This window comes from Alosa sapidissima, chromosome 18 (assembly GCF_018492685.1).
Source record: "Alosa sapidissima isolate fAloSap1 chromosome 18, fAloSap1.pri, whole genome shotgun sequence".
Taxonomy (NCBI): domain Eukaryota; kingdom Metazoa; phylum Chordata; class Actinopteri; order Clupeiformes; family Clupeidae; genus Alosa; species Alosa sapidissima.
The window spans coordinates 354,172-372,421 of record NC_055974.1 but is presented as its reverse complement, the minus strand read 5'-3'; the positions used below and the strand labels follow the sequence as shown (position 1 = coordinate 372,421).

Below are 18,250 nucleotides of genomic sequence, written 5' to 3'. Positions count from 1 at the left end.
AAACACACTGAAATTTGGGGGAAACGCTCAAAAACCCTAGTGTCGTGTGTGTGTGTGTGAAGGTGGGCACCCATCGCTCCGAGATGTCAACAGACAGAGTGGAGGACCTGCTGAGTGACATCGAACCTTTTCAATCCTCTCCTCCTCCATCCCCTCCGCCATCTCTCTCCAAGCCTCTCCTCTCCTCTATTTTGCCGTCTTCCCTCGCTCGCTCCTGGCCCTCCTCTCCCCTCTCTGTGCTAGCATCCTCACGTGAGGTCACCACCCGCCTCTACTCCTCCCTGCAGCAGAGCAGGGTGCACGGGTCCACAGAAGAAGGGGTCACACGCTCGTTCTCGGAGCTCTCCATCAAACCAAGGTAGGTCTTGTCTTGACCCTTCACCTCACCTGGCAATCATTTTTTGTCATAATTCCCTATTCTGATTTTCTGATTTTCCCACAACATTTCTAAGCAAGTAATGAATACAAAAGCTGAACTCTAACCCTTGCTCTGAGCCCCACACTCTAACCTACATTATGTTGTTAAACCTCAACCCTCTAGCCACCACACTCTTATTCAAATAATCTGTAAGATAAAACTGGAGATGTCATGGAACACTTATTGTTTGATACCGATAATCAACACAAGACCAGAAAAATGTTTGGTGCTATTTGTGCTGCTCAATTTCACTTTTGTGGTTCTCTCTTCCCTCTAAAAATGCACCAATTCCTCACTTGGCATGTCTTTCTTTCTTTCTCTCTCCCTCTTTCCTTCCATCTCTCACTCCCCCCATTCTTTCTCTCTTTGTCCCTCTTTAGGCAGGTGTCGTTTAAACTCTCCTCAGCCTCCCCAGAGGCGTCTCAAATGAGCTGGTTTGACACCACTCCCCCATTTGCCTCTGACAGGCCAGAGCACACGGAGGAGGAGGAGGAGGAGTCTACTCTGAGCACAAGCCTCTCCTCTGAGGTGGTTGGGCTCGCAAAGACACATGCAGACCTGGGGCCAGAGTTAGAGGTAGGGCAGCTGGTTGAGGAGATGAGCGCAAATCTGAAGACAAGTCTCAGCCACAGCAACAGCTTACAGGTGACAGAACTCCGTGGAATGCCTATGCCACATCCCTCACCTTGTCCTTGACAGGATCTGCATCCCCATCCCTTAAACTGAAGATACATGGGGCTATTTATTGAGCAATATTGCTAGGCAACCACATAACCACAAAACAATTGGCCTACTGTTTTTTATTTATTGCTGCCCAATATCATGTGACAGAACAGCAGTATTCAGGTAGCCTGATGAGCCAGACCCACATCAAGATGCACATTTTTCCAGCTCGCAAGCCAACGGAGAGCAATTACATTTGCTGCCGCTAGGGTGCGTCTAGATTTCTAGGCTAGTATTCAGGGGCATTGCCCAAGAACATTGCTTAAAAAGTTCCCTTGTGTATCATCAGCTTTACATTATTTGAATACTTTGGAGTGTGCAGTGTACTTGGAAATTTCCATATATCCGAAGTCACTGTTTTCAAAAATGTAGTTGTAAAATACCTGATCCGGTTTGGGACTTGTACAGTTTGTGGGCCCATATGCATATCCCAGTCAGACATCCGCTCTTTATATGTAGACATTCTTACTCTTGTTAACAGTGCAGTTGTACCTAATTTGTTTCTGAGTACAGTCCAGTGGCATGAACTCAATCACTTCCATTTACTTTAAAGACTCATGCCCCTGTATTTGCTTACTTAACTATGTGTGGGTACCTGCCTACCCTTCACAATATTTAGCATCTATCTGATAGAATTGATCTTGTGTGTGTAGAGTGGCCGACGACACATTGAGGACATGGAAAATTTGAGGAGTCACCTGCAGACCATGCTGAAAACGAGGCCAGCTGAGAGACGGGGTGAGTGAACACATTTTGGTCCCTTCTGTGATTCGTGTCACAATCCGTGTCTGCTGTCTCAAGTAAAACAGACCGGTTTTACAAACCATTGGTGCGTGAATGCTCTGTCTTAGGTCTATTTTCTGAATGAGGGGTGATTCTTTGTGTGATTCATTATGTTTTTGAATTAATGGGCCAGGTATTGACCCTGAAGGCACATGGGACATGTATTGACTTGGGACTTTTCAGTGCTGATTAAACACTACCTGTTTAATAAACCTCACAGGATCAAAAGAGTATATATATACTGCTCAAAAAACTTAAGGGAACACTTCATTAATACACTGGATCGGTACTCTGACACTGTTTGGTTCTGAGCACAAGTAAAACTTTTGAGGCGAGTGTTTTATTTTGCAAGAACTGTCATTCTGTGAATGTAGTTTGAGAATGCAGAAAAGGGTGGAAGGTTTCAAAAAATGTGTTTTAACAATTGTGGAAAACTGTAAGTGTTCCCTTAATTTTTTTGAGCAGTGTACTTATACTTAACTGTGTAATACTGCAGTCATCCAGTAGATGGCTGCATACTCACATTAGCTACAGGAAAGGTCTCAGGGCTGGATGTATACCAAGAGCCAATACCAAGTTTTTCTATGGGCAGAAAGTGAACGTTGTCCTTTGTCATACTAAGCTGTCACTTCATTACGTAAACAGCACTCTTCACCACCTGTCCCCGCCCCCTCTACAACACAAATTGCGTGCCCACAGTTACACCACAAGGATGGTGGAATGGAGTTAACCGATTGCAATTAAACATTAAAAAGAATCAAAGTTTAGCGATCATGCATAACAATAAGATGTCAACAAGCAGCGACATACTCCACTTAAAAAATACTCAAATTATTTGATGCCCATAGACTAGGGCTATGACTTAATAGCAGATTGGGAAGTGGATGTCATGAAAGTAAAAATACGACATTAGAAAAGCAAGCAAAAATGAATGTTTACATAGTATACTGAAGAAAACTGATGCCTTAGAAATGTCTCTGAAAGTTTTTCTAATTGACGCATTTAACCGCAATTTGGATTACACCTGCTTTTAACGGGCGGTAGTTTTTCACCGCAAATCAGACGCTGCGCTGTTTTCATGCATATGGTGGAATACCTAGTCAATCACTATTAGCACGTGCAAACCCCCTCGAGCAAACAGGTGGCCAATCAGAGATTTCAAACAAACGAGAGAACAACATGTCACAATAGCAAACACGCTTTCCCTTAATGAAAGTGAAACCGGAGTTTTCCCACATATCAACTTTGAGCAAAGTTTTCAGAAATAATCGTTTTTGATGATGAAACCTCAAGGGAAATAATATGCATTTTTCCATATGGGGTCTTAGAAGCTATCTATCTCCTTCTAGCCACAGTGTTTTTGTCGCAAGCAAAATCAACCTAAGCATGCTCAGATGACGTGATAGACGAGGCACTGTTGCACACCTGTCCATCATCGTAAAGCCCAATTTAATTGTTCCTAGGAGCTCTGGTTTGAGCATAGTTGCTCCACAACGGGGCAATGCCAGACCGAACTTCCCGACCTCAAATGTTGTGGGCGGGGTAAGTTCGGCTGGCACCCAGGCTAATGTTTTAAGGTGCAAATAGTGTTAGCAACAGGCAGTAATTCTTAGTACATCTAGGCCTCAGTGTTGTAACTTCTTAAAGATGAGTCTTAACCTTTCTCCTCTATTCACACAGAGGCTCCACAACACAGCCAGCAGTTTCAAGATGACTCGTTTGGCAGTGAAGCAACAACTCACCTGCTGAAGTAAAACACACATGTATACTCTTACACACACACATACATACACAAGCATACACACACATATACACATACAGTATATGCATATTATTTTAACACTGTATATTAAGGGTGTCACAATCTCGGTTTAAGTCAATCATACAGCAAGATAACATCACAATCTTAAACTTAGAAATTAAAGGTAGATGATGATGATGCAGCCACACCCCCAATGTCACATCCAGTATGCATGGCAAGAGGGAAAAACGCATGCATGTTGAAGTCCGGCACGTCAACATTATCTCCTCAAACTTGAAATCACCGGTGTGGAAATATTTTGAAGTTCATTTATTCATATCAGTTAACACTAACTTAGGTTACTCAACTTTGAGTCCAAAATTACATTAAGTCATAAAACACACATTAACAATGTAATATTCTGTGAATACTTAGTGTTCTATAACAACAATCAGATTATCATTGTGTGTTATTTCATTTCACTATGTTTGTCTGTTCTGTTCTGTAGCTTGCAGTAGGAAGGGTTTCAAAATAACTGGAAATAAGGCAAGAAAAGTAAACAATATTAGAAATGCATTAATAGTAATATAATTAAAAAAAGATCGATATTCGAATCGAAATGAGGATTTGGATAATGGTGACACTTCTACTGTACACTCATTTGAACCTAAAAAAAAAGAAGCAAAACCATCTCCTCCCTCTCTCTTCCTTTGTCTTTTTCTCTCTCTTCTCAGTGCTCCTCTGTTCCCCTCTGTCTCCCCTCCTCTCTCCATGACTGGTTTGGAAGACCTCTTCCCCCGCTATACCCGCTTGCACTCTGAACGCGCTCCACCGCCATTGTCAGGGGAGACACAGGTGTTGAAGGAGAGTCTGGAGCGTGAACGCACACGTCGAAAGGTACTGCCAGTTACAGTAACTGCAGTGTTTCCCGTACATTGACTTATTTGTGGCGGCCCACCACAATATCAACATTGACCACCACACAATGATTTTCCAGGTTGTACTAAATTGTGCTTAAATCTGGTTAGCATCATAACCACACTGTGCTAATTTGTTAAAAACTGTTGCATTTAAGTTAATTATGCAAACCAACCACCACAAATGGAATTCAATTCTGTGGGAAACACTGAACTGACATTACAGACTCTGCACAAACTGTTATCTTAATTATGAATTGATAAAAAGACAAGAAGTCCATAAGTAAGATACTTTCTGCATCACACAAGGACCTCTATTACTGACAATGTAGGTTAAAGTTGCCATAGCACTGTCGGATTGTTACGGCTTAAAGTATGTATCCATACAGACGCTTTATGGAGACACACACATACTCTCTAATTCAACTCAAGCTGATGTAGCTCAAGGCTATCTTTGGCAAGGAATTCTAAATGTGAATGTCTTTTCTAAGTATTTTAACATCTTGATGTAGTAATGAGTGTTCTGGCCCAGTTTCTAAAAATACACACACACACACACACACACACTCACATATATTATACGACCTGGAACAGAGTGAGTAGGATTATTAGCTTACTGCTCAGATGGAAATAGCCACAGTAAGCTTTTTTGGCCACAAAGTGTCTGTGTCTGTGTGCCATGATTTAGGACACAGGTACATTTCACCCAGCCAAATCCTTACTCTAATGATATTAAAGAAAAAGAGGTAGTGCACTGCCCATACACACACACACACACACACACTCTGCCTAAATGATTTGTGTAACAGTTTGCCAGGTAGGACACCAGCTTGTCAAACAGTGGCACCTGATTTGCTTCATCAGTATTGCTGGGGCTACTCTTTGCGGTCACAATGTTGTGTTGTATTGGCAAAAAGATTGAGAGAGACGGGGAAGGAAAATGTTGGTGGAAGGAGGGTTGGTGGAAAATTACAAGACCACACAAATCCTCTAAATCCGTCTGAAATTATTTGATTATCACACGGAGAGAAGAAAGAGTGGCTATTTAATGGGACATCTATGAAGTAGATCTGGTAAAAAAAAGTTTAAACACCGTTCCATATCAATGCTTATGAATAACTATAACAACAATAGTAGGAAGATGGTTGAGCCTGGAAGCAGTGGAATCAACTGTAAACAAGCTAACTGTAAGGGCCAAAGAAAGTTCTACAACAAACTGAACAAGTCGGCTTCTTTTTTTAAACGGAACCGCTTGTCTCCTTTGCATACTATTTTGGTGCTACTTGGCTGCGCGTCAGGGAGTTTTTTGCCTCGCTCTCGTCCATTAATTCCGTATAACAGGACACCTCAACGACCGTTATTCCTTACTTAACCTATACTATGTGTGGAGAGCATTCACTCACCATCTTTATCTAATTTTTGATGGAGGTGGCATTTAGAGGGTTTCGCATCTGAACTCTTTGTGTGTGTGTGTCTGTATTGATGTCATTACTTAATGTCATTACTTAATTACTCAGTAGCACTCAGTACAATGTTAATCGCTGGTGGTGTGTGTGGGAGGAATGTAGCAGCGGTGTTTAACTCCTTAACCAGGCCTCAATTGAATCATCTAGAAGCTTTAGTTCTTATTCTGCTTAGCTGGCAGACTGAAAGTGTGTTTGTCCGTGTGTGAAAAGTGTAGTAGTTGTAGAGCAGTAAATGTGTTGTCATTTTCAAGTTGTCAGAATTTGTATGGGCATTTTTACTCATCAAATCTATAATAATACTACTAATATGCCACGAAAGCAAAATCTAAAGGGAGCTCTTTTTAGCTAAAAAGAATATCTTCTCACTATTTTTTCACTTTGTTTGAATTTCTATCTCACTCTCTCTTTCTGTCTCTCTCTCAGCACTGTGAGCAACAGCTGTCGTTGCTGCAGAACAGGACTCTTGCCCTGCAGCAACAGCTGGCCCTGGCTATCTCAGCTGACCGGAAGAAGGACATCATGATCGAGCAGTTAGACAAGGTAAGACACACACACACACACACACACACACACACACACACATATGTTTTATGAATGCATAATAATGAGGACTGGTACACTGGTAAGGACTGGTACACATTTGAATCTCTCAAGTCATTTTTTGTATAGTTTGCACAGTTTCCTTCCTCAAAGTGCCAACGTCCCATAACAAACTATTTTCAAAGCATGTTATATTAATGATGTTGTCCCTCTTTCTCTCCCTCCCTCTGTCTTTCCCAGACGCTGGCGAAGGTGGTGGAAGGCTGGCGCCGGCATGAGCAAGAGAAGAGTGAGGGAGTGAAGAGACTCCAGGAGGAGAAGGATGCGGCAGAGAGGGCTCAAACCAAACAGCAGGAGGTGACACACTATGCATTCATGTACACATAATGCACTGTTTAACCATCCAGAAACACCACATTAGACTGGCTAAAGTGAGGGTAGAGTGTAAAGAATGTGGTTTGCGTGCGGAGTAAGTATCGTAATGTCCCGACTATTAATCAAGGTTTATACATTGATTTAGCAAATATTCTTCGACTATGAGGTTAAAGGTACACAGAAATAAGGCAATTTTTATGCGCATACCAATGCACAAACCTACCATGACCTATACATAGATATGGCTGTGCTTAGTCTGTGTAACATTACATTTATTCCTGCAGTCGACCTTTACCCATGACATCCCTTATCAAATGCTCATGGCTGTAGACTAAAAGTTTAATCTGGGCAGGTGGTAAAGTATCAGCATTATTTTACTGAGTGACGCGTTATTAGGTCTAGTGTATAATATAAAGCAATCTATTGCTTGCTTGAGGTCTGGAAATTGCAAGCAATAGAAATTGGTTATACAAATAAAACTGACTTGACTTGACTATGTGGCAAGTGCTGCAACCAATGATCTTTTGAAAAGCAATTATGAGTTAAATATTGATGTTAGCCTTCTCGTGATACTTTCAGTATTTTTAAAAAATATATATATTTCATTAATTTTAACTGACCCGCCCACAAATAACCCGAATATCATTAAAATATTTTTTTTATGACTCCGTGCAACACTGGTAAATGAAGAGGGTTAAGTAAACTGTTCAAAAACATTATGTATTAACAATCTAAACATAGAATGTAGGTTGGGTGAATCCAGCCTGATCCGCCGGCAATTTCTTTTTCGCCTTGCAGTTCAGGCTGGAAACCTGTTCATCTTTTTCTGCTGCTTCCGTTACAATTTTGCCGGGACCAATCACAAGCTGGCTTATCCACCTGGCGCGCTATAAGCAGGTTTAAGGATGAGGACTCTTGGAATGATGCGGGGCTCCTCAGGCAATGGCCTTCATGAGCTTATGATCATTCATTGTGTGTAAGTCGATCCCTTTGGTGTGGTATCCCAGGTGTGGCCTTCTGTGGCATGCAGTTCAGGGAGCTTCTACATGTTGGTGTTAGAACCGCCGTTAGAACGACAGTCTGAACCTGTCAACTCACTCTTTGTCTGCTAGCCTAAGCAGCTTACCATGCTGATGAAGATTTGAAGATGGATATTTATGAATTTGAAATGTCTGCTATCTCCATTGTCCAAATTTCCCCTAGTAGGTCTTTGCATGTAGTCCTCTGACAGAGGTAATATATCAGTAAGTCTGTCACTTCTGCAGGCTAGCAGCTTCCTTCAAGTACACCACTAAGTATGTCCACCTACCTTCAGCACCAGACATGCTGTCATACTGAGCAGCTCATTAGGACAGCACATCTGAGTCCTCTTCACCGCTCAGCGGGACCTGTGAAAACAGTGCAGTTTACATGGGAGACACCTCCAGGTAAAGCTGCCTTAGTGCCCGTTTCAGAAGCTTTGCGCTGTTAGTTGAGTGAACGCAGTCATGGATGACACCCCTCAATAGCACACACACACACACACACACACACAAAAACACAGAACAGGAAGTCTGCCGGCACAGCTGCCAGCGAGCAAGCGGCAGGCCAGCTGCCTCCGACACACACCGCTGCCTGCTCTCCTCCTCCTCGCTCCAAAATAAACACTGAGCCCACGATCGCTGTCCAAATGCACCTCGTTCAGCCCTCCAATGGCTCTCCTCCTCCCCCTCTCTGTGACTTGCTCTCTCTCTTTCTGTCTCTCTGTCTCATCCTCTCTGATTCTCCTGTGTTTCTCTCACTCTCTCTCTGTTTTTCTCAGACAGAAATACACAGGCTTTCTCTCATTCTCTTAACCCTGCCTCCCCCCTCTCTTTTGCTTTTCTTTGATTCACTGGCCTCACAGCACAGCATACTCAAAGTGTGTGTGTGTGAGAGAGAGAGAGAGAGACTCGAGCAGTATGTTGATTCACGCCTGGCGTCTGTCTTACGTGTCTTGTCTCACGTCTCTCGTTTCTTGTCTCTCCGGTCCTGAGTCACCCAGGGATTTGGGCAGGAGGTGTCACCTGCACGGAGAGGTGTCAAAGCAACTCACTCGCCCCTCTCAGCAAGGCAACAGCAGATAGACGTGGCGCTCTGTTGTGCTTTTGTTGGCGCCCATAGGCTATATACAGTCTATGATTGGCGCCACTGCCCAAAAAGCTGTTTGTTTACACTTCACACTGCATTTCAGAGTGACAGTGCTGTGTCTCTGCAGCTATACAACGATGACAATAGCGGGAGAGCCTGGAGTTTTCACGGCGCTCTGCAAATGTCACCCGGTTCGTTGGTCAGATTGGTGAATGACTATCCAATTGCGTACAGTCATTTGAACTATGCCCGTTAATCACGCCTCTTGTGCAGTAGAAAATACATAGCGGACTCCCCAGACCTATGTTCAGTCTTAAAAGATTGAGCTTGGTCTGGTGAAAGCCAGACTACTGGCAATGATTAATGATGATCATTACTTATGTCCCTTCTATCGTAGGGAAACCAATCACATAGGTGTATCTGACATAGACGGGCCAGAGGCGAGCTAAACAGATAACGACAGCACTGCAAGGTGAAGTCCGGAATCAGTCATTGGTTGTAGTATTATCCAATTGCAACGAAGTCTGGAATCAGTCAGTAAGCATTGGTCGTAGTGTTATCCAATTGCGTGCAGTGAGATTTTCAAATGCATGCTTATGCATGCATGGCCAGACCCTTAATCTTTCTAGATTTCCAGGGTCTGGATTTCCAGGCTAGGTGTCATGTTCATTTTAACGTTTTTTTGTATGAATGATAAACGGCACGCCGTTGTGTTGTCAGCGTGAGACACTTTCTTCACTTAATTTATTGCAATTTCTACAATACTATATTAGTCAGAGTCTGGACTAGTGTAGCCTACTACGCTTAGCTTAGCACCCCCGTTTAGCTTTTCCCAATAATGAATCGCGTTGAAATCAGGCAGGCACGCAGCTTTGCTGCTTGCGTTTAGCCTACACTTGCGTGCATGGTTTAAAACAGTACTGCCAAAATCTAAGTAGCCTGTTTAACATCCAAAGACAGTCATTGTACTTCTCAAGAGTTAATAACATTATAGTGAGCTGTTTGAGACGGGAGACTAAAAAAAATGCCGTTGACTAATTTTTATGGTCTATTACGTTGACTAAGTCGACTAATATACACTATAAAGTGTGACTTATAGTTCGGAAAATACAGTATATACCATGTGGCTAATACACAGGAAATAATTGTATTGTGTGTGTTTGTGTGTTTCAGACGCTGGCTGAATTTGAGAAGTGCCTCTCTCAGGCTGCAGAGGCTTTAGACAGAGAACAGAAGCTGAAAGAGGAGCTGGAAAACTCCAACAAAGAACTGGTAATGCACACTCTGCACAAATTGTATGTAGAAAACAACACAAACTCTGAGCCCAAAGAAGCACACATAAGGCACACAAGGCAAAGGCAGATGTTAAAAGCAGACTATTTTTGTTTTGAGAGAATGTTTTAGAATGCAATGGACACACAATTGCACAACACAATTACTAGCCGCCACTGATGCACATGTTAAGAGAGTGTATGTGTGTGTGTGTTGGCACGCAGGAAAAGCAAGTGTTGGAGCTGCGAACGTCTGTGGATCAGCTCCATGAAGAGTGCCAGCATCTGCGGGCAGAAGGGGAGGAGGTGAGGTCAGAGGCGGAGAGGCTCCAACTCCAGACCCAGGCCTCTCGCGCTCAGCTGGAGCAGCAGCGGGAGCAGAGCAGCCGCAGGGAGAGGGAGCTGCAGGAGCAATTCAGCCAGCAAGCGCGGGAGCTCGAGACGGAAAGGGTAAGGCACACAATCACACACACACACACACACACACACTTACTCACGTATGACACACATACACACACTTACAAGCAGATCCAATACTTGCATATATGCAAACATACTTATGTACACATAGACATGCAGTGGATGTGCATGCAGACACTCTCACAAGCACACACACAAGCATGTGGATTCACACACAGTTATAGGCAAATAGGTTGGAACGTCTGTCTGTTCATCTGTTCGTTTGTCTGTCTGTTTGTCTGTTATTTACGATGGCTCATAATTACGAGAAAATTACCAGTGAGAATTGAGTGTGGATAATGCAATTTAGAGAGACAGTTAGATATAGGCCTTTCAGCGTGATTTATTTTTGTGGAAAAATGTGCTGGACTGGGCGGCGGTCATATTTTGTACCGCTCTGCGGTACATCTAGTTATGAGATACTATCTCGTAATTATGAGATGATTATCTCATTATGAGATACTATCATTTTCTTTTTTTTTTTTGTGGTGTGAATGCAATGCGCCACCGTAGTTATTCGCATATCTCTTGAATCGTTCGTCCGATTGATTTCAAACTTGCCAAGTTTGACGTTGTTTGGATAAGTAATGCAAAAGATATCGGTAAATATATCAGTAAAAGAAGCACACATTGGCTTTCTCCGCTCTACTGTAGCCACTCGCACAGCACAGCACAGGACCAGAGACAGAGGGTAAGCAGAGTTTTGGCAGCACTGAATCAGGGCACAATGTGGGTCAAGATACAAGATGTCTGGATGATTACCATGTCTGACCTCAACAATAAAGACTCCCTGTATGCAGTTTGCTTGCATAAAATGACACTGCAGATTTTGCAACAACACACCAACAAACATGGGTCTACAGTGGCTATTCAAAATGACGTAAAAATGATGTGCAATAAACTGACATTTCGAATAGCCCAGGCTACTTTGGACTGACTTTAGACTTTGAATAAACAAACGACAATTCCGACTGCAATGTCCCAAATTGAAACAAGGGACCCCACAGCCACAAATCTTCTGAGCTGTCCTCACCACCCTTTGAATTGCTCTGCGGTTGTGAACAGCAGTTCCCATACCAGGCAGATATGCATCCGGTTAGTTTGCTTTCAATGGTGCTTCTGTAGAAGGAACGGAGAACGCTGGGACCCATGCCAAATTTCTTGAGTCTTCTTAGGTGGAAGAGGCGCTGTTGTGACTCAAGGGCCTGACCCATCTGCCTAGGGTTAGTTACAGAACAGTAAGGTCTGTATACATGAGAAATGCATAAGTTAGTTAGATGTAGAGAATAGAACATGGTGTTTAAAGCCACCTGAGGTGTATGTTACAAGAGGTGGGATGGTTACATATCCTTTATGATGATGCATGAACCCTATTTAGTGTCAGAAATCAGAGTTCAATAGTCTAAGTTGAATGCTTAGCTGGAATGATGTTTTTCACTATCATCCTATTTTTTTAAATCAGACCTACATGTAGGCATGTAATTGGGCTACGGGTTTTCTACAGGAATAGCATGTCTGAACGGGAACTGCACTGGCTATTTAGAAATGTACAAAACACTCCAAACAGCTGCTTTTTTGTGGAGTATTAAGAGTATTGTGTGTAGATTGATAAGGAAAGAAAAATTAATCAATTTAAAGATGAGTCTGAAACATAAAATGTGGAAAACGTCAAAGGATCTGAAAACCTTCTGGTTGCACTGTATGTAAATATAATAATACATGTATTTGTGTATTTTGCAATCTGCGTGTGCATATATTGATTCAATGTGTGTGTGTGCAGCTGAGTGGTGAGCAGGCCCAGCAGGACTGTGAGGACCTGAGGGGTCGGCTGAAGGAGGAGATGGAGCAGCTAGAGGAGATGAGGAGGGAGAGAGACGCTGCCAGAGTGGACCGAGCTCTGGACCAGGTAACACACCAAGAACCTCATTACAGAAAAACATCTTTACTGCTTGACCTATCTTAGCTTAAGTTTCAAACTTCCTATTACAGAAGCAATTCCTGAACTCTTGGCGGTGTCCTATAGTATCTCAGATGTTCTATCTTATCTTAACAAATCCTAGCTATAACTGTCATTTGATTTTTCAATTGATTAGAATGTACAGTGGTAGAGATAGTTGGTCTAAACAATCTTTACACACAGTTGGAGAGGTACCTACCCGTAAAACTCATTTTAAATAATGCTTCAGATTATACTTGGTGACCAGGTGAAATATATAACTGAAGTATGTATTGTAACTGTCCGTGTCTGAATGCTTGGGGCTGTAGTTTGCACCCTGGTGCATGGCGTAAAACTCGTTTTCCACCAGGCGCGAAGTTTAATTGCTTATTTTGCACGTTTATTTTTTAAACAATGCGCCCAGGGGTGTGGTAATTAAGTTGTTTATGTTATTTTAAGAGCGCATTGTCAACAGTAGGGCTGGGCGATAAAAGCATACGCGTAGATGATTGGGGGGGTTATGTCCCCACCACTATTTATAATTTGAATTTTGTCCCCACCACTTCTAAAAATGTCCAAACCAATTGCAAAAATCCCCACATACTGAAATCATCGAGTCTAAACCATGCGATAGGCGCGCACAATCACATCCTCACAGCATGCACACCTGCCTGGATATGTGTGGAGTAGTGTTGCGCGGTTAAGGTTTTTTAACATCTGCACCCACCCGACCTGTCAGAAGCGTCGATCTGCACCCACCCGACCCTCCAGTCATTTAATGCCTGCTAGAGTTGACTGTAGCTAGGAATGCAATCGTTTGCAATCCAGCGATAAAACAAAGCATGAACTCATGAGTGTCGGTCTGCCCTATATGTAGGCTATATTCTCTGATTGTAATGTTTACAGATATCTAGGCGATATTAACATTTATTTTGTATTTGGCCTGTTATAAAATCATGTAGGCCTATTGAACAATTGAAACATATTGTGAACCCCAAAGTTGGAGACATGCATAGACATTGCTGCAAATTTAAATCCGGATTACTCTGGAATGGCTAACTGTACAGGGGAGTGCTTTAAACTTTAATTAAAACTTTAAACTTTAATTACACCTTTCTGTTCGGGAAGGTCTGCTGTTTATTCTGATATATGGTTTGTCATGTGTTGAGGGAAAGTTTGCGAAGCCAAGATGAATAGGGAGACGGGCGCAGAAAATATGATTAAATTAAAGTTAGTCTACTTTTCTCGCGAACCGTTTACCACAACAACTAACCACCAACATCGTTTAAAAGCTGAGAAAAAACTCTTTTGTGTGATACATGTGATGAATAGGATACTTCGCAATTAGTTCAGCTAATTTGGGTGGGACAGAAATACCTTTACAGAGCAGCAGATCTGGCCATATCGGCTCTTATGTAGCCTAGGGGTGGGCATATCGATCCAAATATCGATAGTATCGATACCAACATTGGTATTGGTATCGGATCGATACCAGTGTGATGGGATCGATACTTTAATTTCTGTTCACTTCCAATATCTCTCAATTTGTTCAAAATGCATTGTTCCTGTTTCACCAAGGGCTAGCCTACAGTCATGCAAACACCATTCCTTTCACATAATTGCATGCCCGCTTTGAAATGTTTTGTTGCTGAAATATTTGTAAATTATTAACAGTGGAAATCATAAAATCATTAATGCATGGAAATGTATTCAAATTTAGCATATTGATGTTTTATTCACATCATAAATCATGACACACTGTTCTCCTCTACATAAAAGTATATAAACGGCTTTTAGTTACAAATATCAGTATTGGTATCGGTATCGGCAATACTGGCCCTATATTTAATTGGTATCGGATCGCAACCAAATATTACAGTATCGCACACCACTAATGTAGCCTACATTGATTTTATGCATTATCGCTTCACTACCCAACACGCGAACAAGACAGAAAAGAAAAAAGAAACCAATGAGCTTATGTCACGATTTCCGATAGGCCTAGGCCTAGAGAAAAGACAGCTATTGATAACCTAACAATTAGGATTTGCTTTGCCTACTCTGCTGTTTGGTTGTCCCAAACTTTGAGACGACCCATACTCGCATTAACTGAATCTTATCAACCCGAACTGCGATGTTCCAAACAGAGTGACAGGATGCAATGCCTAATAATCTCACTGCCTACAGCATAACTGCTAACAGTGCGCCTAGGCCTACTGTTAAACACCTGAAAAAATATTAAGCTGCTGTTTTCTTTTCATGACGAGCACTAGGCCTAAGTTTGAATGATTTATGACTGAATGGAACGTTGCGTTTTTAAGCGCCAGAACTGCTTATCACATTGTGTGACAAAGTTTACACCAATCATCATCTTCTAATGTATCCTTATGTTGAGGTGTCCATTCTCTTTGCCCTAGGCCAGTGGTCCCCAAACTACGGCCCGCCACCTCATTTTAGGTGGCCCCCCAAAACATGTCCGTGGTATATAGGATCCGGCCCGCACGGGAGTACGACATCGTCAAACTATAACCTCCGTAATTTCCCCCATTCGTTCTCTATGGCGGGTCTTAAAGGGGTGGTTCAGGATTTTGGACCTAAGACCTTATTTCCAAGTAAGCAAGTGTGATATTTATCAGTGGAGACCGTTTTCAGCACGTTTCATCCAGTCCTTCTAATTGCAGAGTTCGCAGGTGCTAGGCTAGCGCAAGTCAATGGTATGTGCTAGCCTGCCACTAAAGACAGTCTTACCCACTCCAAAGTACACCTGAGGCAAATTCCAGACAATCGATGTAAATGTCTGTGTTGATAGAATAGTGTAAGAAATACAACTACCCTTGCATCGCGTTGCAATAGTTATACTTTGGTCCCTAAAGTTGTTAGTAGTCATTTTGCAACTCAGCGGCGGACTGATATTACCAAGGCTACTACTAGGTATCCCCATTGGAGTGCGCTTTACTGTTTACTTTTCGGCGCAGTACTACTAACCGGAGCAAGTATAATTCCGCCGCTGCTAAGAAACTAGTCCCTCAAAATGTAATGCGATCGTTGAATTGCAAGGATAGAATAACGTTAGAAATAACACTGTCAATACAGACATTTACATCGATAGTCTGGCGTTATAATTTATTTGCCTCGGGTGTACTTTGGAGTGGGTAAGACTGTCTTTAGTGGCAGGCTAGCACATACCGTTGACTTGCGCTAGCCTAGCACCGGCGAACTCTGCAATTAGAAGGACTGGATGAAACGTGTTGAAAACGGTCTCCACTGATAAATATCACACTTGCTTACTTGGAAATGAGGTCCTATGTCCAAAATCCTGAACCACCACTTTACCAGTACACATGTAATACTCTTTTTGTCCACTGGTGGTTGTTTTGGCGCTGTTTCGCGTTTGCCATCGAAAACGGAATGAAATGTATAGTAGGCCTACCTGCAAGAGGCCTCTGCTGACTGCATCAGTGCTCAAAGTATTCTAAAAATGTATCAATTAATTGTTTATAACTAACTAACTTCTATTCAAGTCATAATTCTGGAACTTTCTGGAACTGGAAATGTGCATACAGAGTTCACAAAGTTCTCATCAGGTGAGTGAAAGTTAGAATGGTGGTCATTTCAGATGTTTCTGTAACTTTAAATTATTTGTAGGATATTGCTTGTTCACAACTTGAGCTGTGTAGCCTATGCAAAGTTCAGAGTTCAAAATATACTTTTGGGACTCCCTGCTTATAGTTTTGAGTGCTATTATTATTATTTCATTTGAGCTACATTTTACACTGATATGGCATGATGGCAATATAAACACAGATAACGATGATATTAAATTGCAATAGCCTGTAGATTAAATGTCATGGAATATTTAACTAAGGTAGACTGCCTTTGTTCACAGCGCTAAGCTAGCTCTGTGGTTACTGATATACTCCGAGTCTCTGGCCCTCTCTTAGAGCCAGGCATAGTGAGCTCGCCCTCGGAAGAAAAAGTTTGGGGACCACTGCCCTAGGCTATCATTTGTGCGTGAAGCATGTTTCAATTAAGACAGCACACCAGCTATTTTTATTGTTGTAATATTGAATGATTTCATGAATAAATTGTAGGCTACGCACAGTTTACAAAGGATGGCCTAGGCTATAGGCACATTGTTTTTTTTTTTTTTTTTTTTGTCGGTTCGGGTCAGGTTCGGGTAGTTAATCAGTGCATATTTTTGAGGGTCGAGTGGGTGCAGATCGACTCTCCTGACGGGTCGGGTGGGTGCGGATGTTAAAAAAAACTTAACCGGCGCAACACTACTGTTGAGCATATTGTAATGCAGAGTTGAATGGATGAATAGCTTACATAAGGGTACCCCGCACTTTTCAAACCACACTCAAGCTTATGGTTATTGTCCCCACCACTTCTAAAAACAAACTGACGCCCTTGGATAAAAGATAGAGATATGTATCGCAATAGACATGTAATCGATATCAATAAAAAATGCGTTCGATAGAACATTCGATAATTAAAAGCAACACACACCTCCCGCCTTACGTTGTCCATAAATAAATAGGCTAAATATATCTTGCATTGTAGCTAGTATGTGCAACTCTACCAGAGTAGACGATAGAAGTAGGCCTACCTCAACACAGACTCTCAATGAGTCCTTGCCCCGTGCGCCCCCCCCCCCCCCTCTCTCTCTCTCTCTCTCTCTCTCTCTCTCTCTCTAGGTGCATCCCTCCTCAGCATGCGCATGTAATCCAAACATTCACAATCGTGCAAGACGACTGAATTGCTATTAAATCCGGTTAGCATCATTAGCACGCTGCACGAATTTGTTCAAAACTGTTGCATAAAATTGACTGCTAAATTCTAATAAACTCAATCCCGATGCAAATGGAAAAGTATTTTCCAAGACTCAAACGGGCCTGTCCCAAGGAGAAAAAGTATTCATTTGAAACTTAAACACACGTGGGGAAACTGAACAGTCTAACGCGGATCCGGCCCGCCAAGCACTTTCATCCGGCCCGCTGAGCATTTAATTTGGTTATCAGGCTGCTCGATATTTTTTTCCTGCGATAGAGACGACGTTGGTTAGCTTTACTGCAAACTGCTTTTCACTCTCCTTAGAGAACGTTTACAATGTCAATGTCAAAACATCATGTTAAATAGAGATAACATCATGTTAAACTAAGTTAACTCTTAGTTATCTCCTTTGCAGCAGATCTAACGTGAACATGCGATCCATTTAATTGGGAACGCGTCTGCACTCACGAGAGGGAGAGAGAGCCGCAGGTTCCAGCTGGCTTGTCATTGTTGATAATTGATATCTCCTTATAAGAAACTTTTAAAAGGAAATCATGAAGGCAGCAGTAGTTCCCACCCATTTAAAAAGTGTAAGAGGGCCATACCGTAGCAGGCAGAAGATCATTGAGAAATATACGTGAATTAAACGACAGTGCACAATTTATACATTTGTTAAACAGCATACAATTAGCAGTATTTTAAGCAATTAATATTTTAAAATAAATATTTTGTCATACTA

The 18,250-nt window shown here is 42.1% G+C and overlaps 1 protein-coding gene across 9 annotated transcripts in view; it reads left to right on the top strand.

Moving 5' to 3' along the window:
* The window catches only part of cntrob (centrobin, centrosomal BRCA2 interacting protein), a 30,667-nt gene that overhangs the window by 1,828 nt on the left and 10,589 nt on the right, over positions 1-18,250 (top strand). For 4 of the 9 annotated variants that reach the window (XM_042069418.1, XM_042069421.1, XM_042069416.1 and 1 more), the window contains exons 2-11: positions 63-358; positions 799-1,063; positions 1,795-1,879; positions 3,605-3,674; positions 4,400-4,562; positions 6,472-6,588; positions 6,829-6,945; positions 10,246-10,344; positions 10,569-10,793; positions 12,583-12,708. In XM_042069418.1, coding sequence (XP_041925352.1) covers positions 84-358; positions 799-1,063; positions 1,795-1,879; positions 3,605-3,674; positions 4,400-4,562; positions 6,472-6,588; positions 6,829-6,945; positions 10,246-10,344; positions 10,569-10,793; positions 12,583-12,708 — 1,542 coding nt within the window. In that variant the 5' untranslated portion in view covers positions 63-83. Of the gene's footprint in view, positions 1-40; positions 359-798; positions 1,064-1,794; positions 1,880-3,604; positions 3,675-4,399; positions 4,563-6,471; positions 6,589-6,828; positions 6,946-10,245; positions 10,345-10,568; positions 10,794-12,582; positions 12,709-18,250 lie in introns of all 9 variants that reach the window. The other 5 variants (XM_042069422.1, XM_042069420.1, XM_042069419.1 and 2 more) reach the window with 5 other exon arrangements.